This window comes from Taeniopygia guttata, chromosome 5 (genome assembly GCF_048771995.1).
Source record: "Taeniopygia guttata chromosome 5, bTaeGut7.mat, whole genome shotgun sequence".
Classification (NCBI taxonomy): Eukaryota; Metazoa; Chordata; class Aves; order Passeriformes; family Estrildidae; genus Taeniopygia; species Taeniopygia guttata.
Genome location: NC_133030.1, coordinates 49,854,149 through 49,870,425, shown reverse-complemented (window position 1 = coordinate 49,870,425; position 16,277 = coordinate 49,854,149). Strand labels below are relative to the sequence as shown.

The window sequence follows — 16,277 nt, the reverse complement described above, 5'->3', positions numbered from 1 at the left end:
CCAGGAAAGACCTGCAAATACCAAGCAGAAGAAATAATTGTAAGTGTGGCTGTAATTGTACTTGAACCTACGGTTGCAGTCTATCACCTACAAAGCTCCTGGTTTTTAACTCTCTCCCCGTCTCACAGCAAGACGCTCTTCTGACCATCAGCCAGCCCTTTAGAAGAAATTAAAAACCTTCCATTACAATTTATTTCGCCGTCTTTCTACGGCACCATACGGCTGCGAAGCGCACGGATCACACAAGAGGTACAAAGAACCTTGCTGCGACCTCGGTGGCGTTCGCTCCTTCCCTACACCTATTTGCAACACGTAACTTTACCCGCAAAAGGCATTAACAACAGGAGCACAGAACACCCGAGTGAACGCCAAGAACAAGCGTCACTCACGGCTCGGGCAGCGCCGCTGAGGCGCGGCCGCTCCCGCCTTCCCGCCGCGCCGCTCCCGGCCGGCGCCGTGCAGTGACGTCACGCGACAATGGCGGCGCCCAGCCGCGCACACGGGCGGTAGCGGCAGCAGCGGTAGCCGGGCCGGGGATCCCGCTCCGTTCCCCTCCGTTTCTCTCCGTTTCTCTCCGTTCCCCTCCGTCCCCCTCCGTCCCCGCTCCGTCCCGGGGCTCCTGAGCGCGGTAAGCGCTGGGCGGGCCGCAGGGAGCCGGCGCCCGGAGCTCCCGCGTGTGGCGGCGGAGGCCGTGCTGGGCCCGCCGCGGCTCCGGTGGTTCCCCGGGGCGGGAGCGCTGCGCGGCCTGCTGCGGGGATTTATCCAGCGGTTGTGCTTGTATCTCCGCAGGTGTTCCAGGAGGGACGCAGGAGGCCTGGCCTGCCTGTTGTATTTAGTTAGGTTATAGTTATATTTAGTTATATTATAGTTATATTATTATAGTTATATTTAGTTAGTTATACTATAGTTATATTATTGTATTATAATAGTTATATTATTGTATTATAGTTGTTTAGTTGTTATAATATATATTATATTATATTATAGCTGTTATAGTATTATATATTATAGTTGTTATAGTTATATTTAGTTATTTAGCTATATTATAGTTTGTTATACTTTAGCTATATATATGTTAGCTCGAAGATTTAAGTAATGATACTGATATAATTAAAGAAGAAATAAGAATATTATATCTTAAGAAATGTATTTTAAGAAGAAATAATTATTCCCTGGGTTCCCGTTTGCTTAAATATCAAGGTGGTCTCCATTCCTTGTATTTGAAGGCCTTTTTTTTTTTGTTTTCTCCCTCGGTTTCTTTTTTTAGATAAAAAATGAAGGCCAGAAAAGGAGGAAGATTTAGGTCTTCCTTTAAATTGAAGCGAAAAGGCATTGAAGTAGTAGGAGAATGGAAAACCGTGCAGATCGACCCCAATCTATTTGCTGAGGAGGAGTTTCGAGATATAGTGTGCTTGGAGGAACTCACAGACTATAAGCTAGTAAGTTCTTCCAAAGTGGGGAAGGTAAAAGAGAAGAGAAAGGCTGAGAGTGCTTCTGAAGAAGGCAATGAGGAGGTGGAAGAACCTGTCATCCCTCCAAAAAAGAAAAAGAAAAACAAAGATTTGAGAAGCCAAACAGATAAAGACAATACTCGTAATGCAGCAGAAATGGATGTGCTGGTTGCTAAAGAGGCAAAGTGTAATGAAATAATTGAAGAAGCTAATTGTGAAGACCATGGACCAGTGACTGAGAGCATGTCAAGCAGAAGAGACACTCCAAAGAAGAAGAAAAAGAAGGTACCTAAAACCAAGGCTTTTCAAACACAGGAAGCCCTTCCATCAGTAGCTACTTCTAAAAAAGTCAAAAACTGGACAACAGAAGTTTTATCTACCTCAACTGATCAAAAAGCTGATGTGTCTGCATGGAAAGACCTGTTTGTACCTGAGCCAGTGCTGCAGGCCTTGAGCTACCTGGGGTTTAGTGCTCCAACTCCCATTCAAGCCTTAGCCTTGCCTTCTGCCATTCGGGATAATATGGACGTTCTTGGTGCTGCAGAAACAGGTACAAGTCTGTTCAGCTGATGGCGTATGCTGGGAGCATCCAGTTTCTCTCCTTAAAACGTAACCTATGGTTGCAAGTTTTTATATGCAGAAGAAGCAATTTTTCTGTATTGTAAGAGAAGAGCTTTTGTCTTTTGCATTTCCAGTGTATTAGAGTTTTCAAACTTTGAAACTTACATGTTAGTAAATATTGTGATTTTGAGGTTTGTAAACGTACATGGTGAAACTTACATGTTTGTAAACATGGGAACTTCCATCTTTACAAAGCATGCAAAGCTTTGCAGTCTCAGTGAGTTTCTATGCTTTTGGCAGAAGTCTCTTTTCCTGTTTCTCAGACTGTTTCCTGTTTTGGGAGTGGTAAGGTGATATTCTGCAAAAGGCAGAATTAATGAAGCAAACAGGGTGGTTTCTGCAGCAGCCAAACACGTGCTCCCAGGTTCCCGTGGAGATCATTCATGCTGGTGTGGAGCAGTAATAAGCACTGGGCACAGTGTTAGGTGTGAATATGACCCAGGTCCTACTCAGAGCAAAACGGGCCCACCCTGTGCTCTGTCCCCAGGCTTTACCTTTTATGTTGTCACCAGCCCTTCTCCCTGCTTGTGCTTAAAGTGAGTTCTTACTTTAATGATTTGAGGGATAGAGTCACATCCATCTTGTGCTCAGCTTATGCTTCAAGTATTCCTAGCCTTCATGAAATTTGTTATAGCTACTTGTTTACTTAATGCTGTGAAATCTCTGAAAATTATGTTCCCTCAAACTTTGTTGGTGGTTCATAGCTTTGAACTTTTGTCTTTAGCAACATTTTTTTCCCCCAAAACACCTAGAAATAGGAAGCACAATTAGAAGCTGCCTTGGTTAAAAAGCTTCCTTTACACTTTCATCTGTTCCAGTTGCTTTATCTCAGTGCTTCTCTATGTAAAGTCATTTACTGCTCTTCAGCAAGAAGGTAACTAAGATATGCAGTCATTTGCATTTTTATTTTAATTAGAAGCTGCGTTGATGCTATTAGCTTTAGTAAGATTAGAAAGCCCCCGCAGGGAGTGTTTTTAAAAATGGAACTGAAAATTTAAATGATGTTTTTGTACTGCAAAAAAGTGCCATTTTGGCAGCACTGGTAAGCAAATTCCTCTCTAGCTGTAGAATGGAAAGCAGGGTTGTTGGCAGGCTGTGTTGTTGCTTTATAATTTTGTATAACCCTGAGGTAGTAGGAATGTGTTTTGCTCATTTATTCTTTCATGAGTGAAATCCAGATTCTCTCCAGAGAGTCCATGGGATCATTGTATTTCTGTAGAAACTTGGGAGATGTGGACAGCTGCCTGTCAGGAAGTGCTGCAGTTGGGAGAGGTTGAAACTCTCTAGTTCTTTTTTTTTGCATCTTGCAGCACCTCTTAGCATTGGGCCTGAGGGAGGAATATGCAAAGTTAAAAAGCTAATAATCTTTTCTAGTAGCAACATTGGGAAGACTGGGAGGATTTTGATAAGGCAGTAAATCTATGTGCAGATCAGACAAAGGGAATGTCAAGGCTTGTTTTTGCAGTGGGTCTAACCCTTGCTGTTCATTTCTGTGTAGAACTAGTAAAGTTTCTGGTTAAGGAGTTAAATCTATGTGAAATTATACAATATAAAACTGTTTAAAAGAGCACAAATTGGCTTGAACTGTAGTACCAAGATATTCCTTCCTCCTGGTTTTGCACACCTGTCTGTGCTATGTGGTTTGTGTATTATAAAGATAACACGTCCTCTGAGGTGATAATTTGTTTTAATTTGTGGGTGAATCTAGTGCTGGTGGAATAGTCCTGATTATCACAGCCATAATCTGTCTGGGTGCAGTACTGACATTTGCACCAGCAAACTGCATTATGTTTAATTCAAAATAAGTGGTGGTCTTCACCTTAAAAAGAGATATTCTGTATTACCAGAACTTTATTGTATAAATGTTCTAAATGCAGGTTATAAATATTTTCTGCTTCAAGTGCAGGTAGAAGTCATAAAATACCTCCCAGCCATGCAGAAAGGAGTGGATACAAGACTTTGTAGCAACAGTGGCCAGGATGTTGACACTAGTCTCATTAACTCATAACTATTAACTCATACTAAGGTTCTTCCCTTAAACAGGCAAAATTCTGTGTTGCTAGGCAAACCTTTACAGCTTTTTGATATGGAAGGAACTGAGATGAGGTTTGCAGAGGACTGCTTTCCAGCAGTGGCCTATTACAGGCATGGTGTAATAGTGTCTTGTACTCTGGATGCTGCTTTTATGATTAGTGAACTGCTACATCTGAAAAGCTTAGCTGGAATGGATGTGTTACCATGCTTTTCCTAATGTCTTTATTACTGACAGGTAGCTCAGAAGGGAATATGTGGCAGGGATGTAACTTGCAGTTAGTACAGTGAACCCTTGCAATTAAACTTGCTTTTGACAAGCCTTGTCTTTCCAAAGTGGATTCTCTTTTTTAAATTAGATATATGTGTTCTGATAGTAAAAATATGACCCAGAGCTAGATCAGGAAATTAGACAGCGGAATATTTCAAAATACAGTATCTTGGAAAGTTGTAAATACAGGACTATAAACTGAAGATGGAAGCTAATCCTTCAAGTGCATTCCAGTTTGTCCTTGGCCTCATTTGCTATTCCTTTATTTGGAGAATGTTGATTAGAACTTTCAATTAGGGCATGGTATTCTCCTTATAGGCATACAGTTCTTTAAAAATATCTTGACTGCAACTGCAGCTTTTTAAAAACACTTTTAGAAAAAATAAATATGCCTGACTTGCTAGAGATTGGAAAAATACCTGTTCCCCAGGAACAGGGAAATGGAGATGTATAAAGAGAGCAGGAGAAAAGATGCTACTGCTGCAAGTTTCTGGTCTTCTAAAGATCATGAGTTTGCAACTGTTACAATTGTGTGTTTTAAGAACAGTGTGTGATTGGCTGTTGCTTTTCTCATCTTTTCAAATAAATGACTTGTCAGTCTGTGTTATTATTCTTGTTTGGTTTTTTTTTTCTTTTAGGAAGCGGCAAAACGCTTGCATTTGCAATTCCGATGATTCACTCTGTGCTGCAGTGGCAAAAATCAAGTAACTCAACAACCAGAAATGACAGTGTTTCTAAAGAGTCCCATCAGCATCATGATGAACCAAGATGGGAAGATGAGGATGAAGCAGAAAAACTAACCCATCAGCAGGCTGAAGATAGTGGAGATGAAGATGATGCATCTTTCACAACAGGCTGTGTGAAGGTGCTGGAAAATGTTGAATTTGATTGTGATGATGAGACACATACTGGTGACTCCAATAAAAAGAGACCTCTTTTAGGACTGGTCCTTACTCCTACAAGAGAATTGGCTGTACAAGTAAAGCACCACATTGATGCAGTTGCAAAGTTTACAGGTATGTAAATCCCACAGGCCATGTTCCACAGCCAGATTAGACTGTTTTTTGATCTTGGCATTGGTGTTGAGCCAGAATGTGTGCCACACTTCCTTCCATAAAATCATAAAATTTGTATGGCTTTTGAGGGGTTAGAGTTTTTAGCCACTGATGTGTGAGAAATGCATGGAGATTCTTCAGTGAGATGCACATGAAAGTAAGCAGTTTATGTGAGCTGTTTTGTTTTTAAATGTGTCTTCCTTCAAATAGGTATTGATTCCTGCTCTCACAACACAGAATCAGTGCTAGATACCTGGCAACAGCTGACCTTGTTCTAGTTTTGGATAATGTAGGCTAGATATAATTAATAATTTCATTATATATACAATTTTGATTATGTATATAATAATTTCATTTTTAACAAGTATATCAATCTTTGTATATACTGTATATGTATGACTTTGTTCTATCTAATAAAAAGAATGTTATGGCCATAAATATTTAGGGTAGAGGTCTGACTTACCTCCAGCAGGAGTCAAGCCACAGAAGTGTTACTGAGTAACATGCCTGAGAAAAGCAATTCTCCCCTCTTCCTTTCCTTTCCAAACCAGAAGTCAGTACATCTGTTGAGTGAGTGAGGACATGAAACTGTTGAAGACAGAGTTTACCCCAATTCTCTCCACTTCTCCAGTACCAGTAATTGTTTATTTATTACAGAGGATATGTAGTGCAACACACTACTTTTAAGCCCATCTTCCTTTGGTGTCTGTATGTCCTGCTGTGCTCATCAGTCTGCATCTGATTACAAGGCTTATTTTAACTGCTAGGCTGAAATAATCCATTTATGTCAAACAGTTCTGATAGGAGCAGTACTATTTATGTATAAAAATCTGCTGCCCAAGTGATACTATAGTTGCTGCAGCAGGAGAGGCGATATTTTGATGTGGACTTTTTATTGCCTCAAACTCACTTTGGGGAAAAAAAAAAAACTGCTTTAGTGTTTCACAAGTAGTCCAGAAGAGAGATCAGTGGAAGCTTGGATATTGGAAGGGTCTTGCACAGTAGCATTGAGTTTAGCATGGGCCAGTATTCTTTGAAGAAATAGGGTGAAATAAGCCATGTGTGGAGTCTGCTTCCAAAGATAAACTCCTTTTACTACCTCTGCAAACTACTTAAAGCTAGCGAGGTCTGTGCTACTGTGCAAGAATCCATAATCGGGTAGGAGCATACTTGGAAGGATTATTCCATAGCAAATAAGCAACTATTTAGCAAGACAAGCATTTCTCAGTCTTAATTCTTGAAAGGATCTTCTGGTTATTCTTAACAGGAATATGTTTCTTCATGCAAATATAATTGACAAAACACGATACACTAAAATATGTGGAAACAAAACTAACACCTATGGATGTGATTCTTCATGCTGTTGAAAGACCTGTGCACTAATTCTTGGCATCTAACTATAATGAGGATTTTTCTGTAAAATTGAGTGCATTTCTGTATGCTCAGTGTTACATAAAACCCCTGAAGTTTCCTGGCCAAAATGCTTGTTGAAAGTTGCAATGTAGACTGTTTGAAGCAGATGAATTAGATATATATATAAACATTCGCTGGTTAATTAGTGAAATAAAATCTGTTATTTCTGTGTTCTAGGTATTAAGACTGCAATCCTAGTAGGAGGCATGGCTGCACAGAAGCAAGAACGTGTACTGAATCGAAAGCCAGAAATTGTAATTGCAACCCCAGGCCGTCTGTGGGAGTTAGTTAAAGAGAGACACCCACATCTTTCAAATCTTCGTCAGCTCAGGTAAAGGTGCCTTTTCAGATTACTGCTGGATACTGAACTGGGCAGCCCTGCATACTGATTAGGTTTACTAACAGATTAAATAATTCAGACCACACAAGATCACCTATTTCTGTGTCAGTGTTTTATTGAAATGCACATTGGTTATTTTGATGGAGGGAAATGTCAGTTAAAAACAGTAGTAAAAACCTGATTTTTCAAAAGGAAATTCAGAAGGCTACTGTAGCTGCCCCAGCATACCTGGTGTTACTTACGGTTTTATATGCATAACATCCTTTATGTGTTTGGCAGGAAAAGTTGTTCTTAAATGTATCAGGTTTGTATTTAGCTGCACAAGTGTATTTTTACTGTGTTTTCTGCTTGACAGGTGCCTTGTGATTGATGAAGCAGACCGGATGGTTGAGAAAGGTCACTTCTTAGAGCTGTCTCAGTTGCTGGAAATCTTAAATGATTCACAGTATAATCCTCAACGACAGACTTTTGTTTTTTCTGCCACTTTGACTTTAGTCCATCAGACTCCCACAAGAGTTTTACAAAAAAAGAATGCTAAAAAGATGGACAAGAAGACCAAACTAGAATTGTTAATGGAAAAAGTAGGAATAAAGGGCAAACCCAAAGTAATAGACTTAACAAGGAAAGAGGCTACTGTTGAGACACTGACAGAAACCAGAATCCACTGTAACACAAATGAGAAGGACTATTATCTCTATTACTTTCTTCTCCAGTATCCAGGAAGAACCATGGTCTTTGCAAACAGCATAGACTGTGTAAAACGCCTCAGTTCTCTCCTCACAATCTTAAATTGTGATCCTCTTCCTTTGCATGCCAACATGCACCAAAAGCAAAGGCTGAAAAACCTGGAAAGGTTTGCTCAGCGAGAGAGGTGAGTTGATTTTCAACTTCCTAGTAGAGAAAAAAAGAGAAAATGCATAAAGGGTGATGGTGAGGGGAAACAACTCTGTTAGAATAGGAGCAGGTTGGGGAAGTTCACGGGGGGTGAGAATCCCCTGTTCATGAGCCCAAGATATTAATGATTAAGGATGAGATTTCACAGTTAAGGTGATGAACTGGAGCAAGTTCAGTGGAAGGCACCAAGATACTCAAGAAGCACTGGCTCTGCAAGAGAAGAGGCTGCAGGGACTGGGTGTTTTTATTACCTGGGAAAAGTATTTTGTAGGGAGCTAATGGCAGCCCTCTGACACCATAAAAGAAGGTTATCCAGAAGAAGAAGCCAGGCTTTTCAGAGTGCTGCTTGATGGGAGGATGAGAGGTGTAATGGGTGCAAGTTGAAATAAGAGATTCAGGCTAGAAATGAGAAAGAGTTTTTTGTCTGTGAGGACAGTTGAGCATGGGAACAGGCTGCTTGTCTTGGAGGCTTTTTGAGGCTCAGTTGGATAAAAGCCCTGAGCAACCTGGTCCAGTCTTGCAGCTTATCCTGCTTTGAGGAGGAGACTAGAGACCTCCTGAGGTCCACTAGAAACTGAAATAGCCTGTGGTCCAGGAGCTTGTTGCTGCTGAAGGAGCTGTCGCTCACCTTGTTTTCAGACATTTTTTAGAGCTGTCCTGCACAGCTCTGCCCAAGTCTTGGCTCTGCAGCTCGTTTGATCCTCTGTAAGTTATTGAATCTCCCTAAACCATCAGAAAACTAACCACTTATTACTCATTTGCAGGTTTAATTACTTCAACTCTTGGGATACTAATTGATATATCTTTGAGCAGTGCAGAAGAAAGAACAGTTGTGCCTTTCAGCAGTACTGAGCAGCCAGGGCTTACCCAAGCAGACCTGTTCTGCCATTGTAGGAAACGTTGTTTTGGGTTGTCTTTGGCATGGCCTTTGGGAGGAGAGTTTTAGTGTCATTCCTTCCATAGTCCAGAAGCTTCACAGTTTAGTCCTGCTGTGAACTGCTGCATGCTGTCTGGGAGTTTGTACCTTGTTAATAGATCCAGGCATGGAGAAGAGAGGTTGAATTGCTGTGATGGAGCTGCAGCATCCCTTGGCAAATGTATTGATACCATTTGCATAGGTCAGGTGAAGTGTTTCAGAGACTGCAGATTTTCAAGGCAGGAAAGAAATCTATGAGACCATCTCCCATGGCATTCTGCAGATTGCAAGCTGTAGAATTTTCTGTTGTTATTTCTGCTTTGAACCTTTTAGCAATAGAATATGCAGTCAGATGCCACAAAATCTTAACAAATTTCTATTACCTGAAATTTACTAATTTCAGTTGCTGGGAGATGTTTTTAAAACAAACTGTTCCATATCCTAGGGAGACATTTGTCTCTGTAGAGACTGCTTGTATAAAAGAACATTTTTGTTCATCTTGTCTAGGGATAAGGAGAAATAGTAATTGTTAGAACAGAACTCCCCCTTTATTTCTAGGTTTTAATATACTGAGAGTGTATTTGAGTGTAAGTTGGTAGAAGATACTTCACCCCAAAAACTGTTACTTAAATAGATAATGTTAATAATGTGATTTTTCTCATGGTGAAACTGGATCAGCTGTGTTGTTAATGGTGTGGACAAAGTAAGCTGAAGAAATTATTTAAAACCTGGACAGTGCACTGAAAAGTGTAAAGCAGGGGCACATACTCTCCCTTCCTGATTGAATAGCAATTTTTTCTAGCATTCTTGTAAGCTGAGAGAGAAGAAAAATAGGATCCAGCAAGGTAATGCATTTATTTATTGAAAACAGAATAGACTTGCTGAAGGCAACACTTGCATTTTAAATTTTACTCTAAGAATTATTGTTTCAAGACTGCCCTTGAGGTACATTGGGTATTGTTTCTGTAGGGGCAAACAATACATATATCCTACAGATAATACAGTATAAACCTGTTTCTTAAACTGCTGTGGTAGAATTCTAGGTTGCTGTATTTTATGTTCCTTGGCAAATTATTTGCTCTTCAATTTTATGTTCATTAAATTCTGTCACTTTCTCAGCTGTGTCCTCCTGACAACAGATGTTGCAGCTCGTGGTCTTGATATTCCTAATGTCCAGCATGTCATCCACTACCAGGTTAAGCATTTTTAATGTTTTTCCTCTTACTGTTTTGATTTTATATGAGTTTTTGCTGACCCAAATCCTGAACACCTAAAGCTGTAATTCTTGGTCCCATATGTAGTATAGTCCCAAGTATAGAGATTAAATCATTTAACTGTCCTTAGTGCTTTGTAAAGATCTCATTTCTGCAGTGACTGACTGCAATGGGTAGCACTTTATGAATGTGTGATTTCATGTCAGAAATGACATAATAGATATGATCCTTCTTGCTTTTTGCTTACCTTTTATATCCAAAGGAAATTACTCAGCCATATAACTCTTCTCTGAGGACACATAAAATATTTTCCTACTTTGCAAGTGAAATGACAGAGGGTCAGAAGTTAGGAGAGACTCACAAAAAATTATGCAAGGAAAAATTCTGGATCAGAGAACACAAAGTGTGTCCCGAAATCATCTTTTACATTATTTTCATCTGTGTTATGTGCGATGTACTGTGTGTAAAACCCAAAATTCTTTGGCAGCCTCTGTGCAAGGCACAGCAGCTGCTGGCAGCTGTCCTGGCCAGCTGCATGGCTCTGGGTTTTGCAGGTCCCTCGCACCTCGGAGCTGTACGTGCACAGAAGTGGCCGAACGGCCCGAGCCGCCAATGAAGGCCTCAGCCTGCTGCTGATCGGCCCCGAGGACTTGATCAATTTTCGGAAAATCTATAAAACATTGGAGAAGAGTGAAGAGCTGCCAATTTTCCCAGTTGATGCCAAGTGCATGACTTCTATTAAGGTAAAAAAATAACTTTTTGCAGCCTGAGTAGTTGCTTGCTTATTTATATTACTGATATGATATTGCCTGTCATGTTCATTCCAGGTTTCAGATGAAATTTACTCTTGAGGATTATAAAATTAAGTTAATTGCACTTTATATTTTTTAAAGCAATATCTATTATTTCTCGTCAATAACTGGCCCAAGAAATTAGTTCAAATATAAACATCACATATGTTTTTCCAGAAACAGTATAGGGAAGTGGGTATGTTTTGTAGATGTGGAGCTGGGATGGCTCTGCTATGTACATTGTTTAAAGCTTCTTATGTTAGGAACAGACTGGAGAACAGTAGCAGGTTCAGGGATATTCAGTGCTCTTCACCTGCCTCTTCGCATCTGAAGTTGTGAGTTGTCTGCTTTTGTAAAAGTTCTTGTACTGTGAGGCCACAGCTGCCACTGAACCCTGTCAAACTGAGTGTGTTTCTCTTTCCTAGGTTATTACCCATTTCAAAGAGGATTCAGTCATTCTCTAACTCACAAGACAGACAATGGTTAGAATTTCCAAAACTGCTTTAGAAAGCATCTAGTCACTGCAGATTTTCTACTTCTTTAATAGGAGACTATTTCATGTCAGCATTCTTTTAGCAGTTTGGATGGTCAGTAATACACATATGGGACATATTTAAGTATACTAGATTTTAAAGAAATCCAGCTGGGGTAGAAATTTCTGACTATTGCACAGTCATTGAGAACGGGGAAGAGTGCAAGTAGTCAGATAATGCAGCAGGTATCTTCCTCGTGGTATTTCGATTTAGGCTTACCTACTTGGATTGGACTGAGCCCAGGGTCTACCCCAGTGGCAACAGCAGTATCTTCACCTTGGGAATAATGATGGGAAGTTTCAAAAGCCAGCAAATATTGCTGCAAATAGAGTATTTCTTTCAGAAAATTCAGCTTTCTGAAAGATGAGAGAAAATCAAATAAATGCTTTGATGGGTTGATTTTCTTCTTCTCTTGGTAGTAATGAAGAGAATCTGATTTCCACCCCTATCTCCCCCACTAACCCCTTCTACCCACTAAATGTTTCTAGTTACTGAGAGAAATCTGTTATTTTGAAGAGTGTTGCTTCAGAGGTTCCTTCTATGTTTCTTGATGAGTAGTTGTTGGCTCTTATGCTCTATCAATTCATGGGCAAATAAATATTTCTACGCTTTCCTTTTCCTGTCACCATCTCAAAATGATGTCTCCTATCTGTAATAGTGCTCCTCTTCCCAGAAGAGATCTTTGTAATTGTAGTTGCAGGACTCCAGCCTCATAAACCCATGCAACAGTGCTATCTTATTTACACTTTGTCCTGGGTTTAATTACAAAGTCATTGTAGTTGGGCCTAATAGTGCTGCTGGTTCTTTTATGTCTGTCCTGTTGGCACACTCCTCCCCTCCTTTTGCATGCCTTTATTCAAGTTCAGAAAAGTCTGAAGGGGTTTCTCTTGAGAGGAATAGAATTGTATAATCAGGATAGTTTCAAAGAGGACTTAAATTTTACAGAGATGGAAAAGCTTACTTTAAATTTCTTGTAATGATCTAACAAGTGACTGACTTAGTAGTCCACTGCAAGTGTCACTACTTCTCTCTTTCTCTGTAGTAATTACGTTGGCAGTCCTGGCTGCTGCTGTTACTGTGCAGCAGCTGACTACACCTGGCTATTCCAATTCCTGCATGGTTTTGTTTTATGCAACTTCAGGCACATTCCAAATAGCAGAACTTGTTTCTGGTTGGTTCATAATTACTGCAAGTGCAGATTTTCTTTCCACAGTGAATTAGTTATTTGTTTGGGCCAGCTGGAAGCCTGCAGATCAGGTCAAGTTTGCTGGACATCTTTGTTCCACCAGTGTGTAGCTGGGAAGAAGGACAGGACATTCTGTCCTGTGCCTAAACAAAATCCAGGTGCGTTCCTGAAAATATGATCTGTTCCTTCCATATGGCCTGCAGGAGTTTACTTTCTTCAGAGTGGAATGAAAGTAGTGGCTGCTCCTTGCTGCTGTGACTAATAACTCTGAAATCAAGCTGTACTATATAAGTATGTAACTTGGAAGTGATTGGTATCTGAATCATGGTTTTTTCTTGATGTCTCTCAAGTGTTTATAATGATTCATTCATAGACTGTTGAGTTAACATTCAGGTATGTAGTGAGGTATTTTAGAAGTCAGATTCTGTCATGGATGTAAGGAAGGAAAACACTAGTGAATGATGATGTGTTTATTAGTTTGGACGTGAGTAGGGAACAAAAGTGTCTCTGTACCCCAGCTGCATTGTAGTGCATGCTCTCAAACACTCACTCTGCTAAAGTACCCCACATTTCAGGCTGATCGTAATGTGTAAGTGTGCTTCATTGCAGGAACGGATGAATTTGGCAAGGCAGATTGAGAAGGCAGAATTTTTCAACAGTCGGGCAAAGCAACACAACTCCTGGCTCCAGCAGGCTGCAGAGGCTCTTGAGATGGATCTTGATGATGACATGTTGATGGGCAAGTAGAAGATGTTTCTTCATGGGTATGCTCAGTAGGGCCCATAGCCCTGGTGTCCAGAAGAAGCCCCACCGTGGCAGAGAAGCTTCAAAAGCTGCAGAGCAGAGGTGGGGGGGAAGGAAAGGAGTGTTGTTGAGGCGTGGTGTTAGAATGATCATGCAGCTGGGGCTGAGGAGTGAGGTGCGACAGTTCTGGCAAGTTGCAGGCAAGTCTACATGTTGTAGGACCAGAACTGTTGAGCTTCTGGCAAGCATTCCAGAGTAATCTAAGCAGCCCAGTATGTCCTGATTTGAGTCTTGTCCCCTCTTGTCACAGAGAAAGGTGTTTCCACACTTCTGCTTCTCTCTCCCACTCTCTTGTAGTCAGGCATCAGGACAGGAGCCTGACAGTTCTGTGTGGGAACAACCAGGAAGTGCTAGGGAACACCAAATATTATGTGAGCCTTAAGTAGGTTGAGCTGTGTGGGCTGAATGGCCGATGCATATATTGAAGTTGATGAGGTTTTTGGTGCTTTGTTAGAAGTAAATAATTTCTTACATTTTTAAAATTAAATATTTTGTAGGCTGTAGCTAAGAGAATGTGTAGGGCTGTACAACTGCAAGTGGTTATTACTTCAATGCCATGAAGTTTTGCAAAGCTGAGATGCACTGTAAAATGCCCCCTTGTGTGTTCATATTTTGGGAGCTGAGGGTATGATTTCCTGACAGTTCCTTGAAGGCAGGCTGAATAGAGTTGCTGCAGAGGTCACTTCAGATTAGTCTGGCTCTAACCTGTTAGCTGCTAAATATGCCAATGCCTTAATTTTGAAACATGTTTAGATTAATGTCTTTCTTTATTCAAGCCTGGACTAACTGCTTCTCAACCACTTTGCAAGCAAACACTAACCATCTCTGTCTGAATTGTTCGGGAGTGCTTTCAGATAATTAGCACTCTGCTGTCTTGTTTTGACATAATCTGAGTATGCTGTGCTTTGGAATGAGTTTCCAAATAACACATCCAGTCCAAGTAAGTTGTGACTCTCAAGTGAAATACTTTTTAATTGCCACCCAGAAACTTGACAGGTTTATGCTTTAAAGTGTACTCAGTCTCTAATTCTTGTGTGTCTTGTAGGAGGCCAATTAAACTCCCAGTCATTCATGCCATAAGTGAAGTGCCTCTTACACAGTTACAAAAGATTTAGTAATGTGCTTTCAATTTTACCTTACAGCAAGCTTGATTTAATTTTTCTCCTCAGTTCAGGGTTAACTATGGTTACTCAGTAGTCAGGATTCCTCTCGATCTCATTACCTTGGGAACAGCCTGGGTGATCTGAAAATGTCACAGATGACTGGGAGTTGAGTGACCTTCTTAGAGAAAGCTGGGGTCAGCATCTGCCCTTATCAGGTCTTACAAACACCTGCAATGCAAGTTTATTTCTTGTTGTAACATGCTGTATCTTCGATTTCTGTCCCAAGGAAGAAAAGCTAGCGAGCAAGAAGAAAGCCAGAAGCAAAAGATGCTGAAGGGGATGAAAAAACAACTGAAACATATGTTGTCCCAGCCACTGTTTAAAGTCCTTATGAAAACCAAGTACCCAACACAGTCTGGAAAACTACTCTTGCCTCAGACATCAGAAGGCATTTCAGCTCTAGGTGCCATGTCCAAAAAGCAAGCCAAGAAGAAGAAATCAATAAAATAAAATTAGAAAACAGCAAGGTAATTCAGTGTGAGAGAAGCAAGGACTATCCTCATCAAGGCTGTCAGTGCTTATGGAGGAACCCAGCTAAAAGACAGATTGTGTAAGGATGTTGCCTGTGTATTGGTTGTGCAGGGCACAAAACAAAATGCTGATTTAAAGGGCTCAATTAACATCTGATTAGTTACTGTTGAATCTTGTCTTGGATCTTGTTTTTTTTATGTTACTTTTTTCATAAATCTCTATTAATAGAAGTTTATTCGTTTTCACATAGTTCTGATAATTACTCCACTTTGTGAGATGGGTAAGAGTTACTGGGTGGAATTCACTGTGGGCATACTCTAATGATAAACTTGATTTGAATTTTAATGTCTTTGAAGGACAGGGGAAGGTCAGCTATATACAGTGCAAGTACAGTCTGAGCTGGTGGTAGTGGGAGGTTTGGCTTTTACTGCCTCTAGCTCAGTGTGAAAGGCAGAAAATACAGATAATGATGCCAGTAAGTCTGGTTTTGGAAATGTCCCAGTTTTCTTTCTCCTCTGATAATATTTCTCAGTTCTGTTCTCAACCAGGTTTAATTCTCTTAGTCCTGTGTTAATACATTTGAATGTTTAGAAAAAAGGGTGGGAATGGGCCAGGACTGACCTTGGGAGATGGCTTAGATTTCTAAGGAGTAAGTGTTGCTACTCAGTGTTTTCTTGATTAATATTTGAAGTTAAGCCTGTATTTGAAAACATGTTAGAACCATGATCTTCACTGTAATAGATGATGTTTTGAAATGTCACTTTTGAACATTGCTCCATTATAATTGTGCTTTTAAATAATTCTAACCTAATCTGTGCAAATATTTTTTAAACTTTTAAAAAAATATATCAGAAAAATATATTTTGAATTTTTGTTAAATTATATCTGACATAAACTTCAAAGCCTGTGTCTGTTTTCAGTTACTTGAAATTTCTAAATCCCTCATAGCTGATGCTGTTTACAATTAGCAGGCAAGAAAAGGAGAAAAGCATCCGTAACATAAGACAGTGGAATCTGTATTGGTGGGAGGACAGGTAACCTTCACCTGCTGGCTCTGGATGAGGCTTATTTTGTGTGTCTCAAATAGTGTGGATTGAACCAGTGTCACTGCCATGACAAGCAC

General features: G+C 40.2%; 1 protein-coding gene across 4 annotated transcripts; it reads left to right on the top strand.

Moving 5' to 3' along the window:
- The first annotated feature begins 100 nt into the window (after positions 1-100).
- DDX24 (DEAD-box helicase 24) lies at positions 101-16,056 on the top strand. Of its 4 annotated transcripts, none has more exons than XM_072930369.1 (9): positions 101-249; positions 1,268-2,001; positions 5,013-5,390; positions 7,020-7,173; positions 7,538-8,053; positions 10,112-10,187; positions 10,761-10,949; positions 13,326-13,459; positions 14,914-16,056. In XM_072930369.1, exons 2-9 carry the CDS (start codon positions 1,275-1,277, stop codon positions 15,131-15,133), a joined length of 2,394 nt encoding a protein of 797 aa, XP_072786470.1. In that variant the 5' UTR covers positions 101-249; positions 1,268-1,274; the 3' UTR covers positions 15,134-16,056. The 4 variants fall into 4 exon arrangements, with proteins under 4 accessions (XP_072786470.1, XP_012429390.5, XP_072786468.1 ...); XM_012573936.5 differs by lacking the exon at positions 101-249 and adding an exon at positions 466-628 and having other exon boundaries at positions 13,326-13,455; positions 14,910-16,056; XM_072930367.1 differs by lacking the exon at positions 101-249 and adding an exon at positions 466-628.
- Positions 16,057-16,277: the final 221 nt, after the last annotated feature.

Excerpts from the sequence above, each read along its gene's own strand:
- DDX24 (XM_072930369.1), top strand. The coding sequence starts at position 1,275 with ATGAAGGCCAGAAAAGGAGGAAGATTTAGGTCTTCCTTTAAATTGAAG. Across the intron at positions 10,188-10,760 it reads AGCATGTCATCCACTACCAG|GTCCCTCGCACCTCGGAGCT; the intron begins GTTAAGCATTTT and ends TGGGTTTTGCAG. Across the intron at positions 10,950-13,325 it reads AGTGCATGACTTCTATTAAG|GAACGGATGAATTTGGCAAG; the intron begins GTAAAAAAATAA and ends GCTTCATTGCAG.